The sequence below is a fragment of the Nanorana parkeri genome, unplaced genomic scaffold (assembly GCF_000935625.1).
Source record: "Nanorana parkeri isolate BGI_ZX_2015 unplaced genomic scaffold, ASM93562v1 scaffold21, whole genome shotgun sequence".
Taxonomy (NCBI): domain Eukaryota; kingdom Metazoa; phylum Chordata; class Amphibia; order Anura; family Dicroglossidae; genus Nanorana; species Nanorana parkeri.
In genome coordinates, this window is record NW_017306289.1 from 2,643,999 (window position 1) to 2,658,281 (window position 14,283).

The window sequence follows — 14,283 nt, forward strand, 5'->3', positions numbered from 1 at the left end:
ACTTTTGTCTTGCGATGGTTGTAAGCTAATTAAAAGCTCGTACGATCTGCCCATCTTGGACAGGCAGAGCGTACTTGCGATCATCGAAAGCCCGCCCCCCCAAGGGGTGGGCTTCTGATGACTGCAATGCTGAACGGGCAGTGTGCGCTTGCGCACACCGGCCCGTTCGGCATTTGTCTCCCGAGCATGCCACAAACCCGCCGACAATTGTACGATTCTCGGCGGGTATTCAAACAGGCTCGTTAGACAAAAGACGTGCAACCGTACAGTAGAAACGGTCGCACGCCTTCCATACACCTTGCGATTATCGTATGATTGCGTGATTTCCCACGATTATCGTACAATAATCGCAAGGTGTATGGGCACCTTTAGTCATGGCCTCTACTAGCAATTGGAATCCATTCAGCATGGTTCCCTATCGTGTGATCAACATTTTAGCTATGACGTACTTTTTACATGAGGTTTGCCAGTAAACAAACCTTTAAGGCAGCATCTGTCAGTGAACTTCTTTCTCTGTTTACTTGCTGTACACGGAGAAAGAAATACAGTTTTAAAGACAGTATAGTGTTGAAACAAAGTTAATAAAAATGTGAACTTTTTTTAGAAAGTATTTTTTCACATATTTGTCAGCCCCAAAAATAATGTAAAAAATATTTAGGTAGGAAAATTAGTCATAAAGCTATTGCCAAGTTAACTGATGCAAACAAATGCTGCAAAATCTGGGTTAGGCATTCACATAAGGAATTCACATTGCTTATGCCGCTATGCATTGCTTATGTTGGTAACGCTACATAACCAATGCCTAGCGTTGCAGAGTAATGCACAAATAAATTTATTTTTCTTTTTTGCTTATGCCGCTATGCATTGCTTATGTAGGTAACCTTACATAAGCAATCCTAGCGTTACAGAGTTATGGACAAAGAAAACATGTAAATAATATATTTTTTTATTTGGTAAATATAAATCATTTCGTATGAATATTTTGTGTTCTCATATCCTGCCTGCAGGTGAAGCTCTTGTCTCCCTTTCACAAGTGGTTCAGTCTCTCCTTACCTCCCATGGAAAAAAAGCCAGTAAAGTGACAGTGACCAGAGTGGGATTCAAAATATTACACTGCCAGGTGTGCTGTAGCAATTCTAACAGTTTTTTTTTTTAAACAAGATTTAAACCATGTGAATAAAAGCCCTATTCACCTAATGGCCCTAATGTTAAATTTGAGCAGATTACAAATGACATATGAGGCTCCGATTCACTTAAAACCAATTCACATAGAGGACTATGGCATTACCTGTTGATAGTCTTCCTCGTCGCTGCTTACTTTCAGGTCATCTTCAAGCATTCTATTAGGGACAAACATAAAAAGTATATACTTAATTCATTTAGAAAGTAAATAAAATCTTAACAAGCACCAGCAATATTATTGAACAAAACATTCGGCAACCCACTGTGAATGCTATTTTGCCCCTGTGTCTGCTAATTAGTAGAGTATAACGTGATTATTGCTGCTGCTTGAAAAGTTATAATTACCTAAGAAAACAAATCTTGCCCTTGATTTGGCACCTAAGCAAACTATTGCAGATCAAGCAACATTTATAAACTGCAGTAGGAAACAAAGCTTAATTATCCTTATAGATTGTTTAATAATTCCAGTCACCATTCTTTCTATGTAAAGAGCATATTTTACAGTCTCTGACAAACATGAAAATAAAAGGGTCTATGATGATGGGCTTTTGTTTGCTTCAAATGGGTTTTGCATACACATAAAAGTCTATGGAAAAGCAAAAGAAGCTGGTCAAAAGCAGGTCAGAAGGAGGTGTGCACCTGTCAATGAATTCCGAATATCGGATATCAAACTATTGCCATTGACAGAACCCAAAGCCCACGGACACAGACCTAACAGATATGCTAATGGACAACAATAAACAGCTTGTGTGAAAGCAGTAGTAGTTTTGTTTGTAAAGATCTACCTGCACCATTTCTCAATATATGCATTTTTGGACTGTTCTACAATTACCTACCAGTATTGTCATTACACCTAAAGGTAAATAACTAATCAAAGATTTAATCATATGCAACAATCTATTCCAAAAATGCCTGTCTGATACAGCAAAAAGTAAACACTTGTCTGAATTCAACTGAATTTTCCACAAGTGTGAACAATTTCTGTTTCAACCCACCAATGCATTCAACTTGTAAAATTGTGATTCTATAATTGAAATGTGATTCCATTATTCAAATTATTAATTATCCAATATTAGTTAAAGTTATTAAGACTTTTCATTCTCCAACATTAAGGGAGCCTGTTCACACCACCAGCTGGAAACAGCACATCACACCACTGTAACCTTTTTAAAAAAAAACTTTATTGAAATTTTATTTACTAAATTTCACTCGGTCCTATCAACCTCAGCCACAGTTTGAATGCGGTAAATTGTATCACACCACGCATGCAGTACTGTTTTATAGTGCACACCACCACAACTGTTCTGACTGTAAACAAGGCAAATAGACTGCACTATGCAAGGCTAACCAGTTTAGCCCAGCTCAGTTCCCCAACGTGGTCCCTAAAATTATCACTAGTTTATGGTGATGAGAAACCAAAAGCCCTCCACCAGTGAAAAGCACTGTTGAGGTGGGAGGGGGCGTGGGGTTGTATTGAAGTAAATGGCGCCGCAGCCACGCGCCCTGCCCACAGTGCGATCGCCCGCACCTGGAATCCAGGCACCTTAGTGCCTGGGGTCTAGTCCAGTGCGATCTGCAGAAATAGTGCTTGCAGCATTTTTGCAGATTGCACTGGACTGGAATGCAGGCACCAATGTGCCCGCGTTCTGTAGATCTCCAGACAAAAAATTGTGGGCGCCCCTGCTGTACATGTACTGTTGGAGAAGATAAGAAAATAAGCTTCAGTAAATGTATAAGAATAAGCAGTGTCCCCCCAGCATAATAAAGCAGTTCTTAATGTGCACTCATACAAAGCCATAAAATATAGTTTTAACCCCTTAGTGACACAGATTCAGAAACGTTTTTCGTTCTGGGTACCGGAGCAATTTTGCCATTTTTGCTATGTGTTTGTTTAACCATAAGTTCCATCTTCCTCATTCATTGCACCTACACATATTATATACTGTTTTTTAAAGGACAAAATGTGATTTAAGTTGATGTGACATATCCATATATAAATTCTTATTTTTTTATAAAAAATACAAAAAAGCAAAAAATGGAAACAAAAATTACATTTTTCATAGTAATAATAATAATGTGTACCTAATTAGTGTAGTTAACAGAAAGTAATTCATAATAAATAATTTTATTTGTCCTGATTTAAAGGGAATATCATGTCTGGGGTTTAAGTTTATTTTGGGAGTTATAGGAGTGAAATACAATTTTAGTGTGGAACAATTTTAGAATGAGGTATGTTTGTCATCTAACTTCAATAGCCTCCTCGGCACTATATATTCGTATAATTTTTTTATTAGACTTATTTATTCCTTTTTAGACTTTTTTTTTACTTTTTCGAAAATGTTTTAAAACTTTGAAAAACTGTTTCAAACGTTTTTCTTTTTTTAACTAGGCAGAACTACAGTGTTAATTTGTATTTACAGGGGCTTTTGATACTTAGTATTTTGAGGAGACACTGCATTCTCATTAGAGATACTTTGTACCACTTTTGTAGCACAGTGATCCGGCTTGCAGATCAACACAGTGAGCTGCAAGCCGGATCAGTGACCGAAACAGCACTGCGATCACTGCAATTAGCTACTGCAGTGATCACAGTGCTTGGCCCCTTAATTTGCTGTTGAAGGTCTTCCTAGGACACCAAGGGACCCAGTAACAGTATGAATCCCATGAGTGCTGGTCCTTCTATGGACCAGTGCTCATTTATCCGCATGATGGAATTATTCGTCACTGGTCTTTAACTGATTGATCGTGACGGAACAATTCTATCAGTCAGGAAGGGGTTAAGTGTCTCTGTTCCCTTAACAAGAAATAAAAAAGATACAGTGAATGTTTATAACATTTTCTACTATTTTATTCATAGTTGATAATATTGTGTTGTGTTGTATTTTATGTATAGTTGTATTGCAGTAAACTAAACAATGAAATCCTAATTTGATTATTAATCACTTTTATAAGAAATTATTACTGTATAACAGCTGAATATAATCTACACAGTGTTACTGTGGCAATGTCTACCAAGCATATCTAACGCAAAACATTAATGCTAACCAGGCATTTCAGCGAAGCATGCCACATCATATTATATAAATCATACCATGTAATTATAAAATAGAGGAAGGATTTGCTATCTGTTCAGTAACCCAGCAAATTCCGGCTCTCTTCAAACATCTAGTTTACATTTTTTAATACATCTTTTGGCTGCTTTAAGTAAACAGAGATTTCCTGGTTAAAAAAAGAAAAATGTTTAGCAAATCAGCCCCCCAAAAAGAAAAAAAAATGAAAATTTGGGAATTCTACTACACAGGGACTTGAAGAGACCTACTCAAGGTCAAGCTGTTGTTGCAAACGCTAATAAAATCCTTGGATGTATAGTTTATACATATGAGTTAAAGATATAGGTTTGATACACTAAGATGGATGAGTTATTAAAACACCAATTTTTTCAAAATCTCAGATAAATGTCACCAAGATGTGTATTTATTTTTACTAGAAATTAACATAAATCTGTTAAAAGCCTATTTTCCAATAAATCCTTAGTATATTGTAAGTGTTATTTTATCACCCTCTCCATTTCCTTCTGTCCTACGTAAACAGCTATTGAAACTCCCAGTTATCACTACCCTGAAGCTGGTGTTATTTTTGAAAGGGTGATACCCTTTGTGTTAATCTTTGTACATGTGACTTTGATATTACGTTTTTTATAAGGGCTGGTAAAATAACACTAGCAGTGATATAATAGCACTAGTAGTGGTAAGATACTAGTGTTTGCTAGCTGGTGTCCCGCTGGGTAGATCAGTAGGTTATTAATTATTTATGAATTTTTCTTCTTGATACCGTCAAGGTGTCCCTCCTCAATATGCATGTATATCTTGGTGTTCCCTTTTAAAACTTTTTTTAGTTTTGGATAGAATGGGGAAAGGTTATACTACTATCAGGGGCTTTGTTACAGAGATTTACCCTCACTTTCTGTTCTAGGGACAAACTTTTTACCAGAAATGAAGTAAGGGAAAGTCTACAACGAGGAAACAGACAACAATAAAAAGCAGAGACAGAGGTTCTAGCTTTGCCCTAAATTCCCCCTCACTTTTTGTCCTGGTGAAAACCTTTTTTACTAGACATGATGTGCAATAAGATAGATAGATAGATAGATAGATATATAGATAGATAGATAGATAGATAGATAGATAGATAGATAGATAGATAGATAGATAGATAGATAGACTTTAGATCATTAGGCATCCATTCAGAAATTCAATTGTTATCTTCCCCACCCCCCCCTCCAAAAATAAAGTAAAACTCGTAGTAAATGGTTTCAATCCTTTGTTCCTGCATATCACCTTTATTCAGATAACAGGAAAGTGATGGTGACATGTTAAGGATGAATGATCTTATAACTGTAGGGTCTAGAATGATGAGGACACAAGCTACATGACCTTGTTCCAGTTATATTCCACAGTATAAAGCTAATTGTAGACATAATAATGCTACATGGCACAGGAATGTTGTTTGGTTACAGAATCTGTGAGGCACATTTTCCATCTTCTATGCTCTGGAAAGTGTCTACACAATTACACATGTTTGGATTGGCTGTGTCCCAGCTTCTGAATGCATTTCATTTTTCTTTGCACTGAATGAGCCATTTTACTGTGAAATAACACAGAAATGGAACAATATAGTTATGTTATAAACATAAAGAGAAACAATGTTGTTTATTGTGGTAAGAAGAAAAATGCCTGCTCTTTGTTACAATTATATTAAATAGATAATGTAGATTTGTTTTTACAACGTTTTAATAATCAGTTTAATCTTGACTAGATGTTAAAACATGCTTCATTTTTAAAGTACTCATATTTCACACTACTGTCTTTTCTTCTGGGAAGAGGGCGGATACACTTGGAATGTTTTTGTAGTCAGCAAGTCCTGCATTCTTCTGTTAAAAAGTAAAAGGAGAAAACATAATGGGGTCTATTCACAAAGCTGCCGAAGAATCTGGCCGTAGCTTCGGTCGATCCTTCGGCTAGCTTCGGCCCCAGGACCCCTTCATTCTCACTCTTCCTCCTCCCCCCCTTGTCCCCTCCCTCTATATATACCCTCTTTAATGGCAACTACTTCCATGAGCCCAATTATAACCACCATTACATGTGACATATGGATCTCCTCTCTCCCACAACACCCGTCACCATTACATAAATGATCCTGCCCTCCCAACCATGCACCCACAATTCCCCATCTATCAGGAACCTCCACATTCCTCGTGCTCACCCTTGTGCACTATCCCATATCCCCCTGGCGTGTACATGATTGGCTATATGTAGCAGAGGGGCGGAGCTAGAGACTGTTGGATTGGGGTAGATGGCAGGCATCATAGGTTGCAGGCTACTGGAAAGGTATCCTTAGACAGAGCCATAGCTGGACTGCACATGCGCAGTCACAGTGCCCATACTTTCGGTGATGTCATATGTCAATGGTGTGTTTGGAGGGCTGGTGGTGAGGATATAAGGGGAGAGATGGCCCATATGTTGGCAGCTGCAGGAGGGCTGCGGTATAGAGGAAAGTGGATGGAGGACAGAAGCAGGTAAGCCATATCATGTGAAAAAGATATGTCACATTGAGACTCTAGAGGCTTGGGCATAGCACTGGAGAGAGATACCTGGTGGAGTGAGGAGGGGGTTATGGGAAAGTGCACAGGGGTGAGCATGAGGAATGTGGAGGTTCTTGAAAGATGGGGAATTGTAGGGGCAGAGTTCGGAGGAAACGGTCAATTATGTTATGGTGAGGGGTGTTGTGGGAGAGAGGGCATCCATAAGTCAAATGTAATGGTGGTTATAATTGGGCTCATGGAAAGAGTTACCTTTAAAGAGGGTATATATGGAGGGAGGGAAAAAGGGGTCGGAGGAGGAAGAAAGTGGAGTTACATTTTGGAGGGGTATGGGGAGTTTGGGGTAGGGTTGGTAGTCAAATATGACCAGGGTATACAGCGGTGATAATATGTGGTTAGTAGGTTAAATATTTGTTTTTGACAGACTAATCTCTGATGGTAGTGGTCACTACAATACGTGAGATATTGAACAATATTTGACAAAAAGAAGAGTATAAAAGTGGGTCTCTGTCCTGTGTATCCTTGTGGTCCCACCGCAGCCTACGGAAGGGTGGAGATCTGTTGATCTCCACTTCTCTGGATAGATCCGTATTCGTCCTAAGATACCCCAGTAGGTAGGAGAAAAGTGGACCTCATGATTGATGTACAAAAAAATGGTGATGATTATTTAATGTAATAGATGAATGGTTATACAAGAAACTGATTATATGTTTGCAATAGATAAATTGCCACCTATCCCTGAGGAAGCATACCTGCAAAATGCGTCCGAGACAACGACCTATGAATATCATATCCATATGAATGGACTGCATTATACAAATAAGTATTTGTGTGCTTAAGAGAACACTAATTTTATAGTGCAAATATGGCAGCGGGAGGCATAATTGAGGGGAATCATGTATCCAAACATTGTTTTTAATATTATTTATGTATTTGAACTATTTAGAACAATAAATTGATGTTGGTTTTAACAAAGTTGAGGTCTGATGCCTTGTTAACCCCCCCATAATACTAAGGTATATGGTGATTGAATTTTTACAAGGCGTGAAGTGTCAGAACATCTGGGAGAATTAGTCCTGTGGAGTTTTGGAGTAAATTGATCATTCAAAAATGAAATCTATTTTTTGCTGGATGGAGCTAGTTGAATTACTTAATAATCAATTTCATTTATCTCTTGGGAATTTAAAAAGTAAGTTATTCACTGCACTTCCTGGCTCTGCCTTCTCCACCCTGTAGTCTAACTATTTCTGCTATTTGCATTCCCTAATTGAAGTAAACAAATCATCCCATTGGAATGTTGAGAGTGCCTTGTTGTGGTTGTGGCATATAGACACTAAAAAGACCAAAGATTTTGTTACCATGGACTCCTAATGATATAAGAAACCAGTGGGTAATTTAGGTCACCCACAGCTGCCTAAAACCAAAATTTCATGAAATTCATTTAAATGAATGGACTGGCCCTTTAAGTAATTGCATGCTAACTCTTTACTATTCAGGATTTAGCTTCTGATTCAGGATTTTACTGCTGCTAAGTGTATTGCTGAATCAGAGTACAGACATCTGTTCTGGAAAAGGATTTAGGAAACCATGCTTATTCCACTCAATTATGCCCACTACATAGTCCGTAATTGTGATATTGCTATGTATAAGAGATAAGGATGTGCCTGTGACCGTACTGGTCCAACTCACAGAGGCTTCATACATTGGCCACAGACATAACTTTTCTGCCCTGCATGGGCTGTCAATAGGAAACACTGATTTTAAACGCAAATACTTAGAATCCAAAAGGTCATATATGTACATCACAGCATCGCTGAGTATCAGAAATATTTACCAAACTGGGATGACTACAGAGCTGCTCTAAATATGTAGGAAATGTTATACTGTAGTGAGTGTGGTGCTTAGTGAGGATAAGCAACGTTTCAATCTCATCAAAGTAGTGACCTAAGTTTTTGAAAAGCTCCATGAATAATATTTTCTTTTATCTCACATGGAGGTATCATACCAGTCATTTAAATGTTGTACACCGTTTTTCTTCATGGAAGGCTGTTACTTTTGTTGATTCAGTGATGACAAGGTGGAAAGATGCAGAATCTGTCAAAGACACTGTGCTTATTTGGGTTATTTTAGAAACCTCTCTGGCTTGTGGAGATTGAATCAGTTCTTTGACTGAATCCTTCTTTGATTCATGGAGCGGTTTGGTTATCCAAGACTGTTAAAAGTAAACCGGTGCATGCACAAGACATAATTTGTCCGCTGACAGGCAGATAGTATGTGATTAAAGTGTCAGACTTCGGCTTACATCATTTCTCAACCTCTGCTCCTAACCTTATTCATAACAAAACATTTAATCTCTGCAAAAGAGGACTGTAGAAAAACCCCATGTTTTTATCTAAAGCGTACATATTGCAGATGTAGTATTTTTTTACAATAATGCAGGACAACCAGTAACTCTACAATTCGGTACAAAATAATTATTAACAGACAAGATTTTATAGAACAGTTGGAATAAAAGATGACAATAATTTTAACAATATTAAAACCTTCACCCTCCCCCATGTTATCAACATCCCAATTACAGACCTCAGATCAGTGTGTAACCTTGCTCGGCAAGTGAAGCCATGCATACACAATACTACCCTACCAGCTCAGAGGTTGGTGGAGTACTGCCTCGGTCAGCGTAGGCTGTGGTTCCTGGTCCATTTTGCCCGGGGTGTGCAAATTATGTAAATTATGTAAATGTAGCGTTAGGTAAAACTACAGCAAATGGAAATAAAAATAGATTGCATCTGAATTTGCTACCAAATTAAAGCCGTAGCTGTACTGAAAAAAAAACCAAAAAACCAATGTATAAAAAAAACGATAATATAACACGCGGAACTGAGGCATTGCCAAAATGGAAAAAAAATGTTTTGGACTCAAGGGTATCTAGGGAGAAAAAAGCCCGGGGATTAAATTGGTTAATAAATAACAAATATTTGTAAACTTCAGAGTGTGCCTTTTTGTGAAAGGTGAAAATCAAAGGAATGCAAAATTGTAAATAAGAGGCTTTAAATGTAATTATAGCCAAAAATTCCTTTACATACAGTTTAACCTGTAATTGCCCGTCGTAAGCATGTTTGTGACGATTGGCTTTATGTCGCCACATATAAATGCATTGCTGTTTTGTACTCAACTGTGCACCCCCACCACTGTGACCATGCTGTCACCCACAGCTCCCAGTCCCTGTTTTCATCAGCAGTCATTAGGATAGGTTCTCAATCATGTGACATCCAATCACAGTAGTCACATGATTGGAAAGCCTGAGAAACTCCTCTGGCAATAACTACTGAAAGGGCCATCTGGAGCCCATTTGTTGTCTTAATGCAACACATTAAAACTTGACATTAGTATTATTATTATGGATTTATATAGCGCCAACAGTTTGCACAGCGCTTTACAAAACTGAGGGAGACAATACAATTACCAATACCATTTCAGTACAGGAGTTAGGAGGGCCCTGCTCGTGAGAGCTTGACATAACTGAGTATTAACGCACTGCAAAGATGTAAATGGGCCCTGTAAGTTTTTGCCTGCGTTGGGGTGTCTTGGCAGCCCCTTCAAAATAAATGGGCTTCTACAAAGCAATGCAACTTAACGTCAGTGCAGTAACACATCACAACAGTGCAAAAATCGTGTGTGTAACTTTTTAACTTTAACTGACTTAACTGTCACTAGGGAAAAAAATCCCTGGTGATAGGTCCTCTTTAATGAGACACCAGGGGTCTCTAAGAGTTCATCTTAACCTTTCCTACTCCATCTAAAACCTAAAACAACATTTGGCTTTCCATACTTTGTAATTTTATGAAATAACTTGCTGAGCGGGAACCATCATGATGATATAATGTCACTATGCTCCACTGTATTTGCAACCAAAAATAACATGCTTTGACGCAAACGTTTTCTTCTTAAAGCTGAACTCCAGGCAGATATAAAAGTTACAAATCAATGCAGCTTTGTATTCATTAATAAATGAGTAAATTAATTTGTAAATGCAACTTGTGCAGTCATCTGAATTTGGCTTGGTATCACCCTTTTTAAACCCTGTGCAGCTGCCTTCAGACTGAAACAACAGTGCTGAATACTAAGAACAGACTATGAGCAAATCAGGTGAGCTACCTGTAAATTTGTTGAAAAGCAACATACTGATAGAAGTAGAGTGCAGGTAGAACAGAGACTGGAACTTAACAGTTTGCTGCTGCTCATTCTCTGTCCATTCAACAGGCTGGAGGCAGGGTGGTGTCAACAGTGTATTCCTTAGTAATAAAAGAGAAAGTAGTATTATCCTTCTGGCTGTATTGTGTTGCAGAGCTCTGTAAATCTCAGGATTAAATGGATAGAAATGCAAATCCTTTGGCAAGAAAAACAACTCCCTTTGTTGTATTTATCAGTGTTAGTATTAGATGTTCACCTGGTGTTCAGCTGTAAGGAATATCTTTCTAGTTAGAGAAATGGATGTTATATACCTAGAGATTTTGGAGATGCTGGTTGTCTGGCTCTTTAAAAGATTGTCATGAATAAAAATAGTGCTACAACATAGTGTTACCAGCAAAACATTGTGCTACATAGAAGTCTAGCATAACTAAGTACAAAAAAAATACACATTAAATATCTAAGTGTGTGAGGGTCAGCCATTTTTATGGAATAAAACTAAGGTAGGAAGAATGGCATACTGACAAATAAGTTTGCACACACTCAATCATTTCCCACAGATCAATCTATACATTAAGCATTAATGCTTGTCTGCATTAAAGGTTGAGTTTGATTAAAAGTGTTAAAGTTCTGAGTTTAAAAAAATCATTAAATCAAACAGCCCCTTAGGAATAAAACACCAGTTCTTGGTACTGTGCTTTTGACATTGAAAACATGTAAATTAAAGCATGTGCAAGTATGTTCTTGACTTCTAACCTTAAGATGACCGTAATACATAACATAATTTGCACTATCCTTAAAATCAGTTTACCTGAAGCTTTAAACAACCTAAAATGAACTCTTAACCTGAATGCTATAGTTAATCTGTAAAAATTAAAACACTTCCTAAACCCTAATTGTAGCCTTAACCCTAACCTAACCGGAAAGTAACCATTTGTCTAACCACTTACACTACATAAAGTCCAAATCCATGCTTATCTTATTGAAGGCCAAAAGAACTTGGGCCAAATACACACATTCCTACACTCTATCTGCTAAAAAGAACCATATATTTTTGGGTGGTGGTGGTGGTGGTGAGGCTTTACACTTTCTCAACTAAACAATTGGCTATTACCTTAAAGTATACAATTTCATGGATTTCTGCTCCTACTGTGAGATTACCTGTTGCACACTCTGGAGACTACCTTTAAAAATTGTAGTATTGGATAATAGGCGTCTAATATCTAAAATGTTACTTTTACAATACAATTAAATTTTTCAGACAAAAGTTCTATTTCTAAATATGTACAAACATTGTATTTTCACATCTATATCATCTTGCATGTGTAACAGTATCTTAGCTATGGAAAGTCTGTCCGCAATAAACTATTAATGCTTGTGAAGACAGGTCTTTACACGGAACTATGGAATTTATAACTTTTTTCAGTATGGTCTGAGTATCCTCTTTCAGCATATTCCTCCAGATGGCTCTACACAGCTCTTCCTTACATTTCACATTTGGTTGTTCAAAAGAGCAATTATATAATACTTTGTGAGTGCTGTGGTAGTAAAGTACCATGTAGAAGGAAATTATCTTGCTGAGTGCTTGCCAGCTTTTCTGATAACTCTTTCAAAATATGCCAAGGCATAATTATCTCTTTGACTAAATGATCAGAAAAGCAGGGCAATCATGACATTTAAATCTGCTGATAGGCCATAATACTGACAATTTATTGCAGGTATCAAAGCCATTGACATTGAGTTTTCCATGCTATGCCTTGTTCAAAAGCTCTTCCTGACTATATGACAAAGATCAAATAGTTTTTGTGTCATAAGAATGTGTGACCTGGGTATTACACTAGACCTGCTAATGTAAACTACACAAGAAATATGTCTGAAGTGATCACTGATGCCATTGACAACTGTTGCTACCTTTTCACACTGAATAGAAGACTTATAATGATCAGGTTATTGTAATAAGGTCTAACAAACGCCAAACAATGACACCCTCATTTTCCTCAAAATTCAAAAGTCAGTAACAGGATGGTTATATTAAAATCTCTGCCTACGCAGCCAAGTGCACAAGACATTTTACAAAAAATAGTCCACTTAGAAGGACTGCAAAGCACCGTAAATCTTAACTAGCCCAGGGGCTCCAAAGGACCTCTACGGAGGTCCTTTCATAAATGGTCACATCTTAAATGGTCTAGTGTGCAGTTTTAGGAATACACGACTGTTAAATTAGGGTATTGACCTATGCTGACCTATAGCACCATAGTCAAACTTGATATATTTTCCATATACCCTATGGCAGGGCTAAACATTTCCACTTGCCCCCTCGCAATTGGCAAGTGAAAATTGCGTGGGGGCGAATGGAAATTCACATGGGGGGGTGCGGCACCGCCGGCAGGACGAGGGGGGAATCACCCGTTCAGCTCTCCCCCTTCTCTTCTCCTCTTCGGCCTCTCTATAGCTGCAGCGGCTGAAAAAGGAGAAAAGAAGTGGGAATGTTCAGCTGGCTGTCCGTCACCTGCAGTCTTCCTCCGCCCACGTTAGCTGCCATAGGCTGGGAGGAAGACTGCAGAGCTCCAATTGGCTGGCAGGACAGTGCGGGACCTGAAGGGAGGTTTCAAGTCGGACATGGAGGACAGATCGCTGTACCCCACCCCCTCCAGGAGAAGAAAAGGGAACCTGAATATGGTCAGCCATGCGCACTGTGCGCTTTTGCCGACTCTGCACTGTGCGTTCTTGCTGACCTCTGTACTGTGCATTCTTGCTGACCTCTGCACTGTGCATTATTGCTGACCTCTGCACTGTGCGTTATTGCTGACCTCTGCACTGTGCGTTATTGCTGACCTTTGTCAGGGTAGGGGTTAGGTGGGCAACTGGTGGTGAGTAACTTTTAAGGCCTGGCTAGTAGCTCAGGACTTAAAATTTTGAGCCCTGCCCTATGGTAATGGAGTTATACTCTTAATAAGTAGTTACATTTAGGTTACATTTAGGGCTGCAACTAATAATTATTTTCAGAATCGATTAGTTGGCCTATTATTTTTTGGATTAAATAAATAATCGGATTAAAAAAACTTAAATACCATCCTTAATTTAAAATGTTTTTGTTTTTTTAAATACACAAATGGAGTGTTACAAACATAAAGTTTACTTTAGAACAAAACTGCATGCACAAATGTTTGCAATCGCACTGCACTGGAAAGCATGGCATTACAGTGATTGCACTGCAGATTTCTTTGGGGAGCCATTGAAATGAATAGCACCACAACGCACATCCCACACCAGAACTTGTCAGGCCAAAACTAAAAATTACTTTTTCCCCACTT

At 38.2% G+C, this 14,283-nt stretch overlaps 1 protein-coding gene across 1 annotated transcript in view; it reads right to left on the bottom strand.

Moving 5' to 3' along the window:
- The window catches only part of LOC108792180 (AF4/FMR2 family member 3-like), a 146,478-nt gene that overhangs the window by 36,775 nt on the left and 95,420 nt on the right, over positions 1-14,283 (bottom strand). The window contains exon 6 of the mRNA XM_018562896.1: positions 1,289-1,340. Coding sequence (XP_018418398.1) covers positions 1,289-1,340 — 52 coding nt within the window. The remainder of the gene's footprint in view (positions 1-1,288; positions 1,341-14,283) is intronic.